At 42.2% G+C, this 19,028-nt stretch overlaps 1 protein-coding gene and 1 pseudogene across 2 annotated transcripts; one reads left to right on the forward strand and one right to left on the reverse strand.

Annotated features, from left to right (window-relative positions):
* The first annotated feature begins 539 nt into the window (after positions 1 to 539).
* PIGA (phosphatidylinositol glycan anchor biosynthesis class A) lies at positions 540 to 17,867 on the forward strand. Of its 2 annotated transcripts, none has more exons than XM_048497875.1 (6): positions 540 to 590; positions 10,755 to 11,538; positions 12,928 to 13,060; positions 14,482 to 14,614; positions 15,647 to 15,853; positions 16,472 to 17,867. In XM_048497875.1, the coding sequence occupies exons 2-6, from the start codon at positions 10,785 to 10,787 to the stop codon at positions 16,724 to 16,726; spliced, it is 1,482 nt and encodes a 493-aa protein (XP_048353832.1). In that variant the 5' UTR covers positions 540 to 590; positions 10,755 to 10,784; the 3' UTR covers positions 16,727 to 17,867. The 2 variants fall into 2 exon arrangements, with proteins under 2 accessions (XP_048353832.1, XP_048353839.1); XM_048497882.1 differs by having other exon boundaries at positions 10,755 to 10,908.
* LOC125437876 lies at positions 5,069 to 6,985 on the reverse strand (annotated as a pseudogene).
* Positions 17,868 to 19,028: the final 1,161 nt, after the last annotated feature.

The raw sequence follows: 19,028 nt of genomic DNA on the forward strand, positions 1-19,028 counted from the left end.
GTACAGCTGACGTAAGACTGCCTTACACCCCCTCTTGTAATTCCCATGTAGCAAGCTGTTTTTGCCATGGAAGAGAGTAAGTTTCAATTCTCTTGCTATGTAGGATAATATGCTACCTCCAGGTTAGGACAGCAGGGGGCTGCTGGTGGCTCCTGACAGTCCCAGTTACTGGATACTGCTCCTGGGATAGGGAAGATGCATATTTTGTTCTTTAGCATTCTTACCATAAAAATTATGACAGTTAAAATAATTATTTTGTGGGGTGGGAGGATAACTTTTCCAAGAAGGACTTTGTTGCAAACAAACAAAACCCCTTAGGGAACTTGAAAGAGTAAGCTTAATTTGTCCTGTCGTTTATGTCTTGAAAAGCTTGATTCACAATACTTTAGATGTCACAAGGCTCATGCTGTTTCGGGATAACCACCCATTTGCCTACAAACACAGTCAGTTTTCACCTCCCTAACACAGAATGGATATCAAACCGGAAGTGTTGGGAGTGCGCGTTACTCTCGTCTTTTTATCTCTACTACAGCCTCCCATTCTCGCGAGAACGTCACGAGCTCTCAGGAGAGATCTGGGCAAGAGTGCGGGTAAGAAGAAAAGGGTTTTTCAAATAAAAATAGGACGCCAGTTTATCTGGTCGCAACATGGACTGCGGTGTCTCGCGATACTTGGTTGGGGAACAGCACGCGACTTTTGGGAGCTGCTGGGCAGGCATGCTGGGTCGAGGGGTTTGTGCAAGAGGGAGACACTTTTCAAATTAGCTGGGAGGGAAGGTGCAAGCTGTTTCAGCATTAACTGCACAAAAATGGGAGAAACGCTTGTTGTTTTCCTTCAAATGTAGTATAATTTTTAAAGCTGGTTTTGCTTGGGGTTGCCAGGTCCATAGGGTGGCGAAGGGGATTAGGGTTTCCTGCTCCAGTTTGGGAATTTCCTGGAGTTTCGGGGTTGGAACCAGGAAGAACAGGGACTTCCGTGGGGTACAATGCCACAGAGGTCTTTTCTGGTTTAGTAGTCATCTATGATACTTGGTTAATCAGGGCCCCAAATTCTTATTGTCATGGGAAGGGATTGGATGAAAGTCTGATCTAGATGATTTCATCAGATCCTCATGAATTCATATGATTTTTACATTGGAATGAAGTGAAACCACCATGATACTGTACAGCATGTCTTAAGTGGATTCTGCACATCATATTTATGAGCTTCAATTGTTATAAATGAACTAGTTTTTCTATTTATAAATGAAAAACAAATTCATCATAATGATTGCAACTCGTTGCAGCAATGACATAGTGGTTAAGAGCAGGTGCATTCTAATCTGGAGGAACCAGGTTTGATTCCCCGCTCTGCCGTTTGAGCTGTGGAGGCTTATCTGGGGATTTCAGATTAGCCTGTGCACTCCCACACATGCCAGCTGAGTGACCTTGGGCTAGTCACAGCTTTTCAGAGCTCTCTCAGCCCCACCTACCTCACAGGGTGTTTGTTGTGAGGGGGGAAGGGCAAGGAGGTTGTAAGCCCCTTTGAGTCTCCTGCAGGAGAGAAAGGGGGAATATAAATCCAAACTCTCTTCTTCTTATAAACATGCTGTGCGGAATAACACATATGTCTATATCCAGAACCGCAAAAATCAAACCTCCCATGCTTTGTGGTGCCACAGTGATCATTGGAGGCTGAGTGTCTTGTATTTTGCTTCAACGATGTGAGGTGCAATTGTTGAGGCTTTCCTGGTACTCCCCCTCCCCCCCTTGCATGCCACTCCTCCCTCCCCCCCTCCCTCCCCTTGCATGCCACCCCTCACTCCTCCCCTCACCGCTAGGGTGTGTAAGCCATGTTCAGATGCCAAGCCCCTCCCACTCCCTCATATACCACCCCTCCCCTCACTCCTTCCCCCCTCCCCTCTCCTCTGCTAGGGTGGGTGGGCCATGTCAAGATGCCGGGTCCCCTCCCCCTCCCTTGCATGCCACCCCTCCCACCTCTTCCCTTGCATAGCACCCCTCCCTCTCCCTTTCTCCCTCCGCTAGGGTGGGTGGGCCATGTCCAGATGCCAGGCCCCTCCCCCTCCTTTGCATGCCAGCCTCCCTCCCTCTCTCTCCTTCCCCTTCCTTTCCAGGTAATCCTTTGTGAATATTTGTTTTGTTTATTTCTAACCTGCAGCATGGTGGCATGCTGATATGGTCACAAGTCCTGGATGATGGGCAAGAGTAGCTCTCTTTGGGGAAAAGGCGAACATAATTCAGATGCGTAGCTGGGCAAAGCTGCGCCCAGGGCGGCCTGCAAGTTTTCTGCATGCACCCCCCCCCCCGCACCACCAGTTTACCTTCCAGATATGATGGTGCAACATGGGGGTCCATGGGGGGGGGGCAGAAAATTTGGAGGCCACCATCCCCCCTCTGCCCCATGGAGCGCCTGCTCTGTGGGGCAGAGGGGGTTTCCCTGCCTGGTGCCACTGCCTCCTGCAGTGCGAGAGGCGGTGGCACCGGGCAGGCTGCCGGCCACGATTTCCCCAACGCCCGACGGAGCAGGTGGCTGCCTGCTCCATCAGGCAGAGGGGGTTTCTCTGCCCGGCGCCTCCCGCCACACAAGAGGTGGCGGAACCAGGCCGGCCGCAGCCACCATTTCCCTACCACCCAAAGGAGCAGGCAGCTGCCTGCTCTGTTAGGAAGAGGTGTTTTCCCTGCCTGGCGCCGCCACCTCCCGCAGCGGAAGAAGCGGTGGCACCGGGCAGGCCACCATGGCCGCCATTTCTCCACCGCCCGACAGAGCAGGCAGCTGCCTGCTCCACCAGGCAGAGGAAGTTTCCCTGCCCAGCACCACTGCCTCCCCCAGTGTGAGAGGCGGCGACACCGGGCAGGCCTCTTGCCGCGATTTCCCCATGCCCGACGGAGCAGATGGCTGCCTGCTCCATCGGGCAGAGGGGGTTTCCCTGCCTGGCACCTCCCGCCACGCAAGAGGTGGTGGAACCAGGCCGGCCACGACCACCATTTCCCTACCGCCCGAAGGAGCAGGCAGCTGCCTGCTTCATTGGGCAGAGGGGGTTTCTGTGCCAGCGGCGCCGCCTCCCGCCACACAAGAGGCGGCGGAACCAAGCAGGCCACCAGCCACGGCCGCCATTCCCCTACCGCTTGAAGGAGCAGGTAGCTGCCTGCTCCGTCGGGCAGAGGGGTTTTCCCTGCCTGGCGCCACCGTCTCCCGCAGCACAAGAGGCTGCGGCACCAGGCAGGCCACCGCGGCCGCCATTTCCCCACTGCCCGACGGAACAGGCAGCTGCCTGCTCCATTGGGCAGAGGGGGTTTCCCCTACCCCGCGCCTCCACCTCCCGCAGTGCCTGGGACAAGCAGTCCCGGATGTCCCCATTGGCACTACGCCTCTGACATAATTCTGTTCTTTACTGCCCTTCACCAGAAACATGCCAAGCTGTGGACAAAGAGCTGTTAAATTGTTCAGTACTGGCAGGTCTACAAGTGCCGCTTGACAAAGTGAGGGTGCCTTCTAATAGCCTTCATCTTTCTTAGGTTGCAGAAGTTGTTTTCTTTGTACAAGATCCACAAGCTATTTGAGAAGAGCCTGTGTGTTCAGGTGATCTTGAGTGCTTGATAAACTGGGGCTGCAAATGAAGCTTTCCAGTGTAGCATAATCCACACATAGGGAGAAGAAGCCTCCCAGTTGAAAAGTTGTGTCATATGAAAAAGCATAGGTAAATCAGTCTTCAGTAATGTTACTTTCCCATAACACAATCACTGAAGGATAAAGAGAATAATCACAGAGGAAACCTTCAAGGAGTTCTGTAAATTCCAGTACACTGTACAAATAACAATGGTTGATTCATGTATGTTGCCTTCCAAGTTTAAGTTTCTTATTTAATCTAGGTTTCGTGGCTGAGCTACAGATATTTTGGATTGAATTGGATTGGATATTTAATTTATATACCTTCCTTCCCCCAAGAGGCTCAGGGTGGTGAACAACAACATGATATCATACAACAACCATCAAAACATAACGTCAGTAAATATAGGATCAAACATGACATCATGGATATAACTCATAAACATAGCAGCATAACAGCAGTAAAAATAGCACTGTAAATATAACATTTTGAACAGCAGTAAACTTAACCTTTTCAATAATAAACATCAATGGTCAACAATAACTATAAACAACAATATTCTAATAATCTAACATCATAAAACATCATAAACATATTATAGCTATAACATTACAAACAGTAAACATAACATTATGAACCATAGCATTTAAACCACAATGAATATAGCATTAAACATAACAATAACCACAATAATTATATGAAACTAAGGCAACATAATCATAGACAGTAATAAATATGAATGGCACTTTCCCTTTCTGTAGCATAAACGACAGAGAACAGCATAACCTAGAAACTACAGTCTACAACTGCTATAGCAACATAACAATCTAAGACAAACACTCCAACAATCAGAAGGCAACAGTATAAATTACCCTATCCTAGCAACTAAAATTAAACACAACCTCCATTTCACTAAAGCTAAATCAACGAAGCCAACCTGATCCATAACTGCTATGACTTAGACTAATAGATAAAACAGTTTTTCTAACCTAGCAACTAACATTAAACTAACATTAAACTGTAGTATCTATTTGCTAAGCTAAAACTAAACATAACTAAGCTAAAACCTAATACATAACAGTTATGACTAAAACTCTTTCTAAGGTCTAACAATAATTCCCAAACTACTCCAAAGGAGTTAACATGAGCTAACCTAGAGTCTACTCCACCTACAACATAACTCTCCCCAAACAGTTATATTTATTTTGTAAATAAAATAATAGTGGCTTCATCCACTTCAGTGTAATATATGCCTCACATGTCAATAATTTTCCAGTTACACAAATTGAAATGAATGAAAACAGAAAGGAAGGATAAAAGGCAAAAATAAAAAAGCAGACATTCTAATGGAAGCTCATGATAATATACATTGGAACTGGTTACTAAATGTTAATAAATAATTGTTAGAAATTGAACTATGTACTGCATGCTAGTCATATTGTTGAGGTTAAGAAAGATACCTTAGGTACCATTCCCCTTATAATTGCAGATATGTGGACAATAAGAAATTAAATAGAGAAGTATGAGAACACAAAGCTGAATATTTGTGTACAACATTGCATAGCCATGCTGCCACCGTTGCTTGCAGACCCGGGCTGGAAAGTACAGTTTTTGCCATGACTGACAAAGATATTTGGAACGATCAATTACACGAATCCAATCCAGCTCATCCATGGACACTTCGATATAATAGGAATAAGATCTGCTATCATGGTCCCAAAGCAGTATTTGTATGTGGTTAATTATCGATGGTTGACCTAATTTAATTTCAATACCAGAACGGCAGTCATCATCAATTGGATGCAGAGAAAACCCATGATCCAAATCATAGTTTTGTGTGTCTCCATCTAACAAAGCAGATTTCAGTTCCCTTTAACCACCTGAGCTCCCATATTTCATTGTGGCAATGTTCTCATCAGGTATTAACATGCCCCTATTGTTGAGGTCCATGCCCTGACTTTCTGATCGAACTTTAATGGCATCCAAAACCACATCAGGTGAGAGCAATCCAGAAAGCCTTACAACATTCTAAAAGCTCCATCAAGCTCATCAGTGGCAAGCATACTGCCTGCATTATTTCAGCATGATTTTCCTTAGGACTGTGTTTACACCAGTTCACCAAGGCTTGGAAAATATCCTTTTCAGGAGCTGCAAATGAATCTCTCACTACAATACTAAGAAGGGCAGCCTTAGAAAGTGACAGGAAACCTTCACTAGCAAGCATCTCTTGAGCATTTCTGTCCATAAACATACAGCACATGCAGGTCAGTTTGGGAAGCAAGTATAGACTTGCAATGTCATTTAAGGATGGTGTAAAGATACTCAGAGGTGAAATTTTCCAGTTCTGGGAACTCATATTTATTAGCAGAGGCATATCTAGGCAAACTGGATCCCGGGGACAAAACATGACTTTGGCATCACCACCCCCCACCACGACCAAACAATGATTTTTTTGCACCAGCTCACAAAACCCCTCCCACCCCCAGCAAAACATACATGGCTCTCTCCCCGCCCACTCTCTTTCCTAATTTTGTCCTCACACCAACCCTGTGAGGTAGGTTGTTAGCCTGAGAAACAGCTCCAAGCCAGTGCAAGTGGGTATTAAGCATGTAAATCTCTCACAAATCCCCCCCCCCCCCCCGAAGATTTACCAAACAAATGTCAGCAGCAGCATCAGTTCTATTGCTGCTGGGCTCCTGGCTCGGCTTCCCTTCTCTTGTGCCTGTCTGCCGGGGAGAAGGCTTGTGAGTAATGGCAGGTGACTTAACTTAAGGGAGAATAAGGCACGCTGGGAGGCGGAACTCTTCAGTCCTGCTCCTGGGAGCACAGTGGGATTTCTCCCCCGCCCCCTGGACACTCTGGGCCACTGTCCAGAGTGGGCGGTGCTATGACTGGCACTGGCAGCAGTCGGCTTGCTAGGGTTTATTGAATCAGTCTGTGTGGGGGGATGTTTTGGTGCCCCCCACGTGACCACAATGGATGTGCCCGGGGACATGGGTTACCCCATGTCCCTAGGCAAATACGGCACTGTTTATTAGCCAAACTCAAGAAGTCTAAGAGGACCTCCTCTTAATCTCTTAATGTGGCACAACCCGTGTAAATATATTTTAATAACATTCTGAAAGCTTCTGCAGTGGTGTCATGGAGAGGAATTTCTGCTTCAGGCTGAGATTCACGCATTCCACCATGTAGCAGTGCTCTGAAATACGGACACCTCGCTGCCAGAATCACTTTGTGTGCAGGAAAACGTTTCTTTTCAAGTATGAAGGTAACATCGCTGTACTTCTCCCCATTCATCAGAACACCAAGGTGATCGGACAATGTGAACATGGTCAATTTCCCCTACTGCTGTGTAAGGAGTGGGTGACTGTTACTCATCTTGTAGGAGAAAAGTATATTGTATACCAGTTGGAGTGCTTCACCATGGACCCCCTCCCTCCCTCCCTCCCTCCCTCCCTCCCTCCGGCTGTGTTTATGCTGAGGGGTGAGCTACAGGGCTGTTGCAAATGTCTTAATAGATTTTAGAAGGCTTAGCATTTGTATCTGAAATCTTTCCTATTACTATTCCTATTGTCCGTACATGTGGTCTTGTCAGATTTTTCTTTCTGTTATCATGAGGAGGTGCCTGGAATTCCTTCTCATCTCCATTGTAGTGAAACCAGAACAATTGCACTAGAACGCTCTAGCAGTGTGTAACTGTGCGTTCAGAGGTGGGATGCAGCCTATTCGCACCTATTCAGTAGAACCGGTTATTAAAATTTTCTCAGTTCGGAGAACCGGTTGTTAATGATTAACTCCACTAGGGACAAGGGGGTAATCTCTGTCCCTGGGTACAACAAATCTCGTCAAGTAGGAAATGCAAAATCGCCCCCCAAGGCCCCCTGCAGCCCCCTTCCCCCCATGGCACCCCACCCCTACCCAACACCCCATGGCGCCCACCCCCACACACATACCTTCATTTCAGAGCGAGATGGGAATTGGCAGACAGTCCCTAACTTGTCTTTTTTCTGCAGCCGATAGCTTTTGCCCTTAACAAAAATGGCTACAGTAATAGCTAAGTACAAGGGAACTGCACCTGGGGTGCACGTACCCTGCGTCCTTGCCACAGCCCCACCCAGGAATGCCCCACCCCCGGAATGCCCGGCCACGCCCCCGTCGTGACCCACCCAGCCCCATTGGCACTATGCCACTGTTTGAATCCCACCACCTTCGGAACCTGTTATTAAAATTTTTGGATCCCACCACTGTGTACGTTATGAAGTTGTCTGTACTTGAACCATTATTGAATTTCTTAACATTGGATGCTTTTTTTTTACCATAGTTGGACACACATTTGATCTAGGTATATTAATCGCAGCATCAAATTTTTTTTCCTTCGGAAAGTCTTTGGAAAAATACAGGAAGACATCACACCACAAGGCTTGCACAGTGGATCAATTATAACCTTCTCATAATCAGGATCAGTTAAAATATGAAGGATGTCTTCCATTGAAAAGGGAAGGGTTCTTCTACAGTAAAAGTTCATCTAGGAGACTCCTCCCCTCTACAGAATTTTGGAAGCCTATCACATAAATTGAAATTTTTTGATTATGTTACCTGCCAAAGAAATTCTCCGAACCCTAAAGTTAAGACTATACAATCAGGAATATCATAATCTAATTAGTAATACCAACAGGTTTTGCTCTCCTCTATTCTTAGGAATTCCCTTTAGTGCAGCTACATGGCCAAATATTTACACCAATTAACTCTGCCCAACAGCCACAGAGCGCTGTCACTAGCAAGATGTGATGCTTTACCATCAGCAGTTATGTTAAAAAATGCCCTATCAGGAAAAAACGTGTGCTTGTAATGCAAACCAGGTAGTAACTGTTGGTCAAATACTTTTATATTGTCTTTTTTATAGCACAATCGGGCATTCATTGACCTTTTTTTTTTTTTTGGTCAACAAAGAAGGATTTATAGATCAACAGAAAATATGCCTGTTATTAAATAATGAGTTTTGTGTTGTAACTTAAAAGGTCACTAGATTCCCATGTTGTTTTATGAAACAACATTTAGAATCAAATACACGAGGCTGATGTGCATGTCCACCGAACAATGGACTCTAAGTCCAAACCACTCTGAGACAGCATTGTATTTTAGATTACATAGTTTGGTTAGCTTTGTTAGTTTTGTTATTATATCATTTATTGTTCTGTATAATAAGCTTTTTATAATGCCAATAAAAAGTATTTGGATTGGATTGGAAGCACAAAGGTCAACCAAAAACACAAGTCCAGATATTCAGGCCTAGGTCAAAACACAGCGTATAGTTTAGAGCAGGCGCCAGAAGGGCAGCAGCCATTCAATGTGTTGCTTCCACACTGCTATGACCTTTCCAGCTGCTTATAAAGTCAAGACTACTCAGAGGGCCAGCTGCCTCAAACCTGCTCCTGTAGTACTCATTCTCATTGACCATGCAGGGCAAGTACTGAGCTGCCAGACATGCACTTTGTCTTCTGACCTGTAGAGCCCCGCATGTTCTCCATTTCCTCATCTCTTCCTGAGGGTCTGGGGACGAGGTAGGTGAGCAGGCTGGCATCTGGCTTTCTACAGCTAGCTTATAGCTGGAGGGCTGTGGGTTCATGTCTGGTCCGACAGGGGCTGTTTCTCTCTGTTCCACTTCTATTGTCTGTGGACAGAAGCCCAGGGCTTCCTGCTACCTCTTCAACAGTGGAGTTCTCCTCAGTACCTTCTGGACCTAGCTAGTCCATGACAGTTGTCTGTCTGAGCCAATGGGAGAGAGAAGACTTCATCAGGATCTCTCCAGACAGAGCTGGCTGTACAATTCCAGGTCTCATCACAGAAATCTATCTGTAAAGCTTGTTCGTCTTCAGGCTTGAAAGCCATGCTGGATAGCATACTCTTAGGAAAATTACAAATTATGTGAAACTTCTTTTTTAATGAAAAGAAAACTCAAGAAATTGCAATGCTGAGCAGAGAAGCAATGTTTAGGGAGCAGTTGACCCAACTCTTTTCTACTTGCATTTTTTTCATCCCTTCAAACCACACATTACATATATTCAGGGAAGGGATGCTGTGGTCCTCAGATATATCTCCAGTTTGAAGCGGTCCAGCCACATTCCACATGCAACATGTAAATGGGAGGACATGTGAATGGATTATCCTGCTACATCCATTTTGTTAGTTCTCACAACAATAAATCTCAAAGTAAATAAATAAAATAGCTCAATTTGTTTATTGACTTCATTTGCATACCATCTTTCCCCCCCAATATAACCTAAGGGCTAACATCATTCTCCTGTCCTCTATTTCATGCTCACAACCCTGAGAAGTAGATTAAATTTAGAGTGCGGACTGGCCCAAGGTCACTCTGCAAGCTTCCAGGGTTGTGTGGGGATTTTAACCTGGACCTCCTAATCCTGATCCAGCACTCCAAACAGTACACCACACTTGGTTACCAAGACTTGATAAGCCGAGAGTGCAGCATCTAAGAGTGACCTAGAGCAAAAATGCAACGTGATGGTGATTTTGGACTGCAAGCACATTTTTGTACCATTGTGATGCCATGAAGCATTGGATGCATGATTTTTGTGGTTCTGCCGATAGACTAAGATGTGGTCTACAGTATCATGATGGAGTTCTCAATCACAAGCATAATCTTACTTGGTTTGGTGGTTTTAAAGTTAGTGCTAGCTCACCTTCCCAATATTCAGTCAAAAATATCTGAGTCTTAATCTCTTGGTAATACCTTTCACGTACATTTACTAATCTATGGTTTGTGGTCATTCTTAATATTGAGGATTTGTCCTGTTGATATTGAGTAATAATGGAAGTCAAATTCAACTCTAGGTGAACATTGCTCTGAAGGTGTAACATGCTTTTAAAATGGTATCTTACACCACACAGCGGGTGTGTAGAAGGTTACAGTCCTGCAATCTTTTCTGCTGCTTTTTGCTTTGTTTAATTTTGACAGTGTCTAGAGGCCATAATATGTAGCAGAAATGCAACTTAAAATAGCTGCATTATTGTATGGGATAATGGAATCTGACAACACAGTTGTTTAGGCTTAGAAGAACTAAAATGCTAACATTGGTGACAGTTTTTGTTCAGTCTGAGTGCCTGTGTTTTGTTTTGTTTGTTTTAGGTTCTGAATGAGGTTGATTCTTCATACTGAATGCTTACGGAGTTTGCAGACAGCTTGCTTAATATGGCTTATAAAAGAGGAAGGAATCACAAGCAGTGCCTCTCTACCGTTTCATCCTTCACTTTGAACTGTCATGGACCTCCACCGTGCACAGGTCAAGCTCACAGTATATGCATGGTGTCTGACTTTTTTTATCCAAACATGGGAGGAGTGGAAAGCCACATCTATCAGCTATCACAATGCCTTATAGAAAGAGGACACAAAGTTATCATAATAACTCATGCTTACGAAGACCGTAAAGGCATTCGTTACCTGACCAATGGACTGAAAGTCTATTATTTGCCATTAAGAGTTATGTACAACCAGTCTACAGCAACAACTCTCTTCCATAGTATGCCTCTGCTCAGATATATATTTGTGCGTGAAAGAGTCACCATTGTCCATGCTCATAGTTCGTTTTCAGCTATGGCTCACGACGCACTCTTTCATGCCAAGACAATGCAACTGCGAACAGTTTTTACGGACCATTCTCTTTTTGGATTTGCTGATGTCAGTTCGGTGCTTACAAATAAACTCTTGACTGTCTCACTGTGTGACACGAACCACATCATCTGTGTTTCTTACACGAGCAAAGAGAACACTGTGTTGAGAGCAGCGTTGAATCCTGAGATAGTTTCTGTCATCCCTAATGCTGTTGATCCCACTGACTTTACTCCAGACCCCTCTAGGCGGGACAGCAGCACAATAACTATTGTTGTTGTTAGCAGACTTGTGTATAGAAAAGGTAATTGTTTCCAAATTCTGAGTTCTTTTTAAATGTCTGTTTTGCACAATTAGTGGAATTGATAAGATTTTTTGGTGTGGGAGATGTATTTGCATTTTGAAATGCCCTTAATGCTTACAGCCTGATGGAATGGTGACTAAATCCTGGATGGTGTCCCACTTCACATAAAAGGGCAGAGCCTGGTTCAGATGCAGGTACCTGGGGGCTTGCAAGCAACATGACTGTATGGGTGGTTTGTTTATTTAGGATATTTTCATACCACCTTTTCAGAATCCTGCACAAGCCAGCTTACAATTACAATAGGTTATCAATATGAAATTGAAGAAGTCATCGGAAATAAAAAAAAACCCAATGTAAGTATCCATAAAACAGACCAGACGTGGACCAGAAAAAGTTAGAAAGAGAATAACTAAAAGCCTGTCTGAAAAGAAATATCTTAGCCAGGTGTCTTTAAAAACCCAGTAAAGTAGACACCGGGCAAGCTTTGAGGGTGAGGGCATTTCATTGGCAATGTGTCTGATTGAACTGATACTTTTATGCAAAACTTATTGTATGGAATTCTTTCAATAGGCAGGCATCTGACTAGAGCATCAACAGCGAACAAGGGGTGTATTTCTCAGATAGAAAAGAACTGTAGAAAATAAGAATACCTGCAACCTAGATCTTGTGTATGAATAAGAACTAGTAACTGCATTTAAGGGCTGTATATGAAGCAATTCCTGTGAATCCAGGTCTGGTTCCTAGACCAAACTTCTTGGCAGTCCTTGCTTTTACTTTCTCTACAGTTCTGATGCTGCTGGACTATTTATAGTCCAGTGTTTTGTAGTGGAAGGTTATAATCTTTTTGAATAAACAAGGATTGGTGGGTGCTGGATGGCAGCAACTGTTCCAAAATGTGACTTTTGTAGATTTTTATTTATCAAAATTCTTCCAATACTTCCAGTTCTTCCAATACTGCTGCAAACTGTAGCATTAGGACGACTCTGTGCTTCTCGACCCACAGCTGTTGTACAGACAGTGCTATACCAAACAGGTTTTCAGTCTTCTTATAAACCCATTGACTTCAATTGGCTGAGAAGGGGATTAATCTATTTAGGATTGCACTGGTGGCGATCTGGTGCAATAGATATTGGCTGCTGGGTTGGTAATATGGGAGTGATATCTTTAAGAACAGAGATAAAATTCTAGACTTCAGCAAACATGAATGATAAATCTGGAATCCAGTACTCACCAATAATAATTCTCTGCTTTATTAACGGTTTTGAAATGTAAACATTGAAAGAAATGTGCTTCTTAAAAGCCACAATTTCCTGTTTTGTTTTTGTCTTATTGCGAAGATGGCTGATATTTTTACTAAAACAACAAACTGTTTTTCACATTATCCCTCAGGTATAGATTTGCTGAGTGGTATAATTCCTGAGCTTTGTCAGAAGTATCCAAATTTACACTTCATAGTTGGGGGAGAGGGACCAAAGAGAATTGTATTGGAAGAAGTGCGAGAAAGGTACCAGCTTCACGACAGGTATGTCCCTGTGTGTGCAATTTAATGTTGTTGGATTAATTGAAGTGGCAAGGGAAGAATGGAAAGTTGGAGTTGGGGAGGACTGTGAAGCTGAAATGCATGCGATAGAGCATGCATATTATTGTCACCATACTGCCAGATGCTAAAACAATATAATCAGTTTTAGGAATCTTGAATCAGCTGTTAAAAGTGTTGATTACAGTGCCATTGTGGGCATTTCCTCATAAACAGATGCCAGGGAGGTGAATCCAGAAAGAGACTAGATCGTCCTTTAAATATGTGAGCTTCATTCAAGAGTTTTATGGTCAGGTGTTTTTATTTGTGTGTGAAGAAATCTTTTCACAAGCACTGTCTGGTGATTCTCTTAAATGTTTTAACCGAATAATTTATTTACTTATTTCATGGGCATTTATTTTCTACATTACATAGCTAGTCATCTGCTCTTCCGTCTTTAATAAAAAGATGTAGTTTTAAAATCAGAAGCATCAAATATTCCCTGATGGTCCTTTTAACTGTGAAGTTGGAAACACAGTGTTAACATTGAGAACTAAATAACAAATATCATTGCTAGAAACCATGTGAAGATATGTTTTCATTGTTTAGAATGTGATGCAACATGGTTGAAAATGCCAGCAAAGCCTTAATATAGAGTGTTGGTGAACTGGTTGTGGAACAGAGTCAGTGAACCTACAACTGGTTCACTCATGCACGTGTATTCATTTTTCTATGCTTCAAATGTGCAATGATTAAGCACAATCAGCCAAAGTCAGAGGTGGGATCCAACCAGTTCTCACCACTTCTCTAGAAGTGGTTACTAATTTTTTCTGAGTGCCGAGAAGGGGTTACTAAAGCAACCTCCCTGCCCAATAGGGACTGGAGGTGCGTGTGTGCGGTGGCGCATTAACTGCACAGCATTACACTCTTAGGTTGGCTATTGTGGCTGTAAGACCGTGGTCTGGTAATTTTTGCTCCTAAGGCTTCACACACATCTATGTCTGCCATCTTCAGTGGCATGTCACGGTAAGACCATGGCCACACTCCCCAGAAAAACCACAAAAGCTAGTTGATTCCGGCTGTGAAAGCCTTTGACAATACATCTCTTAGGTCTTTATAGTCAAGGCAAGAGGTTCTGGAATATCTAGTCCAACTCTCTTTGCTGAGGCTGGCTCCTTATAAACGAAGCCTCTCTAACATATGCTTATCTAGCTTTTTCTTGAAAACCTCAGAGGGAATAAAATCTGTGGACAGCTTATACTGGTATTCAGTGGCTTCTGCTAAGTGCACTTAAAATTCATTGGGTTTTTCCCCCTTATGATAGATAAAAGCAAGCTTAAATCTATCCCACTAAAATCATTGAAATGTATGGATGCTTGACTTTGTAAAGATTACCCTTTTTAAAAGATGTTTTAAATTACATGCAGGGTCCGTCTGTTGGGAGCTTTGGAACATCAGGATATCAGAAACGTCCTAGTTCAGGGACACATTTTTCTCAACACCTCTCTCACAGAAGCTTTTTGCATGGCAATTGTGGAAGCTGCCAGTTGTGGTTTACAGGTAAAAACACATGTTAACTGTTTCTAGAAAGTGATTGGATCATTTTCTAATGATGCAAGACAAAAATAGTGAGATACATTTTAGCAAAAACCGATTTTTATTAATTTTATTTTTGGTTCATTTGTAAGGGTATCATCTATAATTTCGGACTGAGAAAATGATTGGAGACACCCTGAATATACAGGCAATTTATTTGTATTTTGATTTGTAGGAATGTATGTGATGGTAGGTATCACCTTGTGAAACAAACCAGACTAGCACAAGAGGCTTCACCATTAGTATCAGTATCAATATCTGTTTCTATTACAATCAGCGATCAGGAAAAATCAGTCGAACAAGATGAATTACAATAAAATGTTGGTTAATTTAAAATATAGCAATTTAGATTTAAACAGTTATGCAGAATAGTAAAAATATTTGTTGCACATAGCCCATGTTTCTCTCTATTATCAAACAAACAAATGAATAGAATCTTGCTACTTTCCATGTAATTTCACTGTGTGGATCATCAGGAAGCAGTGGTAAGTAGAAACTGTCTGTTCTGAGTATTTATGTAATATTGAAGAGATCTACCTACTTTCAGTGTCTTGGTAGAAGTCACAGCATAGCAGTACATGTGGAGTTTCTAGAGCATCCAACTAGAATGGGCATAAATGGAGTGCAAATGAAGTGTGATTATACTTCCCTTCAAGTGGAGCTGATGGGAGTGCATTGAATTGAGCAAGAGTAAATTTTCTACAACGTTTTGAGTACACTAAAGAGAATACATGTTTTGCTGGATCAATGTGTTTATGTGAATTTCCTGCTATAAAAGTAGGACAAAGGTATGCTCATGAAGTACCTCATGAGATGTCGTGAGGTATCCCATAGTCTTTGTTTGGTTAATACTCTGACCCGTTGAATTCTAAGTTCCAGTAGTTCTTTGCTGAAGAGCCGAGATGGAACAATTTTTCTTCTGTTTTCCTCATCCAGCTTGAGTAGAAATTATCTGCGAGAATTAATGATGCTAACATTTTTGCCCTGTTGTCATAGGTTGTGAGTACAAGGGTTGGTGGGATTCCTGAGGTGCTACCAGACAACCTTATAATCTTGTGTGATCCTTCAGTGAAGTCTCTGTGTAATGGATTGGAAAAGGCTATAGCCCAACTAAAGTTAGGAACGCTACTATCTCCCGAAATCATACATAGCCAAGTTAAAACTTTTTATACGTGGAGAAATGTTGCAGAGAGAACTGAAAAGGTAGGAAAATTTTCATACCCTGAAATTCAGGTAGCTCTTTATAAGTTCAGACTTTCATTTTTAGTGAATTCCACAGACCAGATGAATATATTAAGTAGGATGATGTGTGAAGGGGCAGGACTGCAAAAATGTTGTGCGTTTTATGTGATGACCAGTGTGTTGTAGTGGTTAAAAGCAGTAAACTCTAATTTGGAGAAATGGGTTTGATTCCCCACTCCTCTACATGAAAGCCTGCTGAGTGACCTTGAGCTAGTCATAGTTTTCTCAGAACTCACTCAGCCCCACCTGCCTCACAATGTATCTGTTATGGGAAGAGGAAAACAATTATTTAGCTGAATATTTTTGGGTGGATACTCCTGTGCCAGTCAGAACCACACACTTAACATTGTGCCCTGTAGGATGGGTATAGTTCCCTGAATGACACATTTTGAGGGACCAGGAATTATCTTTGCAGAATTGTGCTGAGGGCTCCATTAAGCTCTAAACACTTGCATGGATACCTACAAGGGATTGCAGTTATTATAATCAAATCAACATAGAATATTCTGTCCTGTCAGATAATATAGTCTAAGTCCTGAGGAGACATCTGATGTGTGTTTGTGTATTTTTCTTTCTTAGGTATATGACCGAGTGGCAGGTGAAATAGTATTGCCAATGGGAAAAAGGCTTGACAGACTCATCTCACATTGTGGCCCTGTGACTGGTTCCATTTTTGCTCTTCTTTCTGTATTCAGCTTCCTCTTCCTGATTTTCCTGAGGTGGCTAACACCAGATTACCTTATTGATGCTGCAGTAGATGCCACGGGCCCATGTCGGGCGTGGACTCCACAGAATTTCCGCAAAAAAAGAGAAACTTTAAACTCGGACTCTTAAAAAAATGCCAAAAACTGATAGTCAGGACTTCATTCTTCAAGAATGTTTTAGCTGGTAGAATCATGTTCACAGAACACGTTTGTAAATTATTGAACAACATTTCTTATTTGTTGGGAAGAAATTTGATAAGATCTGCTACCTCAAATTAGCATTGTCTGAAACGGATCAGCCTGCTTGCCAAGATTTGCAACAATAACTGTTCACACACCCCCCCCCCAATATTTTGTATAAATGGGCAATATAACAATGGTGATTATTGATAAGACATGAGAGGAAGTAAAGGGAAATCAAGTGAACAGTTGACATTCATTATTTGTTTTCCCTCGCAGAATTTTGTCTACTTTACAGTAGTAAAAGCACAATGGTATTGGAGTTGAGTCTGCACTAAAAACATGACAAAGGGAACATACAAAGGATGGCCTCCTCCATGTCCATCAAAATCAGGAAAGGTCAGCTATGTAAATAAGTTACATCCTCCAACAGTTTCTAGGATCTTTTATTTATTCATACCTCTCCTTCATTCAAGCAATAGGAAAATCTGCACTCTGCAGCATTTTTCTGCTTTCCTGCGTTTAAATGGCAAACAGGAAAAGGCAGCTGGAAAAAAGGAACTCCCATGACGAGAAGAATTGCCTCAATCAGGGAAGCCATGATCCTCAGTTTGCAAGACTTAGCAAACTGTTAACAAGAGGACATTTTGGAGGTCATTAATTCAGAGCGTCACCAAAAGTCTAAAGCAACTCGAAAACACTTAACACACATTTATTTATGAAATTCTAGGTTTTTTGCCTGATTTGTTCTCATTTTCCCAAGTTAGATATGAGGACTAGCTGGGTATTCTGAATGGTGGGGAATGTGACACTTGGTATAGTGAACTGGTAAATGGTAACATTGTTCTTTTCCCCTGGGAATATGAGGATCTTCTCTTCCTCTGGTATATAAGAATGCAAATTCGGCTTACTACACAATTGTGGCACCATATTGGTCCTTGTTTCTTTAGAACAGGGGCTTCTTTCCTGGACTAAAATATTCAGAGCAAAATAAATGGAAAGGTTGTGTGTTAATAATGGCTGCCACGTGTTCCCGGAGAGAGGAGTGTTGTGTATACTAGAAGTAATTCAAATGAAAGTTCTTTATTTTTGTTCAGTTATTATTATTAACTTAAGCACAATGCTACAATCCTATGCTCTTGCATTTGAGAGCATATCCCATAGGGCTTGATGGAACTTCTAAGTAAATGTTGGCTTGAGGCAGCAACATCAGCAAAGGCAACGAAGTGGCCTAACTCCTTTTCTCTCTCATCCATTTTTAATAGAAAGCTAACATTGCTAGAAATGCATGGCTTTAGTAGGCAGACTTCATGGGAAAAATATTTTACTCCAGTTCCAGTGAGTTAGAGAATAAAATTCATACATAAACTGGGGGTACGGAGAATTTGTGCCAAAGGTTAGTGTTCGTTTTGTCTCTGATTCCATAAAAACCATTATCTCTGACTCCGTAGAAAGAAGTTGAACAAAGCTCAAATTTTCAAGCTGAAAACTAACATTGCTTTTACTATCATTTTATAATATTATAATATTATTATTCACATCATATTAATGAAAGCAATATTAATTATACTTCTCAGTTTTCAACTTGTCATGCTGATCAACCGATAAGGTGTTCTGTGCCCAAATTGTACCCATTTCCTTTTGAAAGAGTTCCCTACAGACTTTGCCTTGGTGTAGCCTTTCTGAGGTCTGAAAATCTTAACTGTTGATGTCTTGACATTTTAGGAAACTGCCAAATAATTGTTCAGCTCGTATTTTTAGTTACGTTACAGAGAAAGAGAGGATTGTTTTATTACTGGGATTTAAAACATTCAGAAAAACAAGGACAAACAGCTTTACAAACTCATGCAGGAAAAAGTCACATTGCTCGATGCTAGGAAGGCTATGCAAATATGGAAACTTTACCTATTTGGAGATAAATATAATACCTAAAATTAGGGCTGCTAGGAGGCTACTGGACGTGTGGTTGAAATCCTTCATTTATTTTGTCTCTAGAAAGGAGCAGGTTAATAAGAGACAATATGCATAAAGGCTGGAAAGACTGCTTCAAAAGTAAATATCTCCCATTGGAGTGAAGTAATTTTTACTTGTAAGTAACAGTGCATATGCACAACGGTACAATTAATTATACAAAACAAGCAACAAAGCAAAGCTAGTTGGAATCTAGATAAGTGCCGACTCCGTTAAGAAAACTTCAAGGCTGCTCTGGAAAGGAATAGACAGAAATACAAAATGTTAAACAATGCAGAAAC

This window comes from Sphaerodactylus townsendi, linkage group LG01 (assembly GCF_021028975.2).
Source record: "Sphaerodactylus townsendi isolate TG3544 linkage group LG01, MPM_Stown_v2.3, whole genome shotgun sequence".
Lineage (NCBI taxonomy): Eukaryota > Metazoa > Chordata > Lepidosauria > Squamata > Sphaerodactylidae > Sphaerodactylus > Sphaerodactylus townsendi.

Bases quoted from the DNA above. Each gene is read 5' to 3' on its own strand.
- PIGA (XM_048497875.1), top strand. From the start codon at position 10,785: ATGCTTACGGAGTTTGCAGACAGCTTGCTTAATATGGCTTATAAAAGA. The intron at 14,615-15,646 runs GTAAAAACACAT...CTGTTGTCATAG, and splicing joins CTGCCAGTTGTGGTTTACAG to GTTGTGAGTACAAGGGTTGG. The intron at 15,854-16,471 runs GTAGGAAAATTT...TTTCTTTCTTAG, and splicing joins TTGCAGAGAGAACTGAAAAG to GTATATGACCGAGTGGCAGG.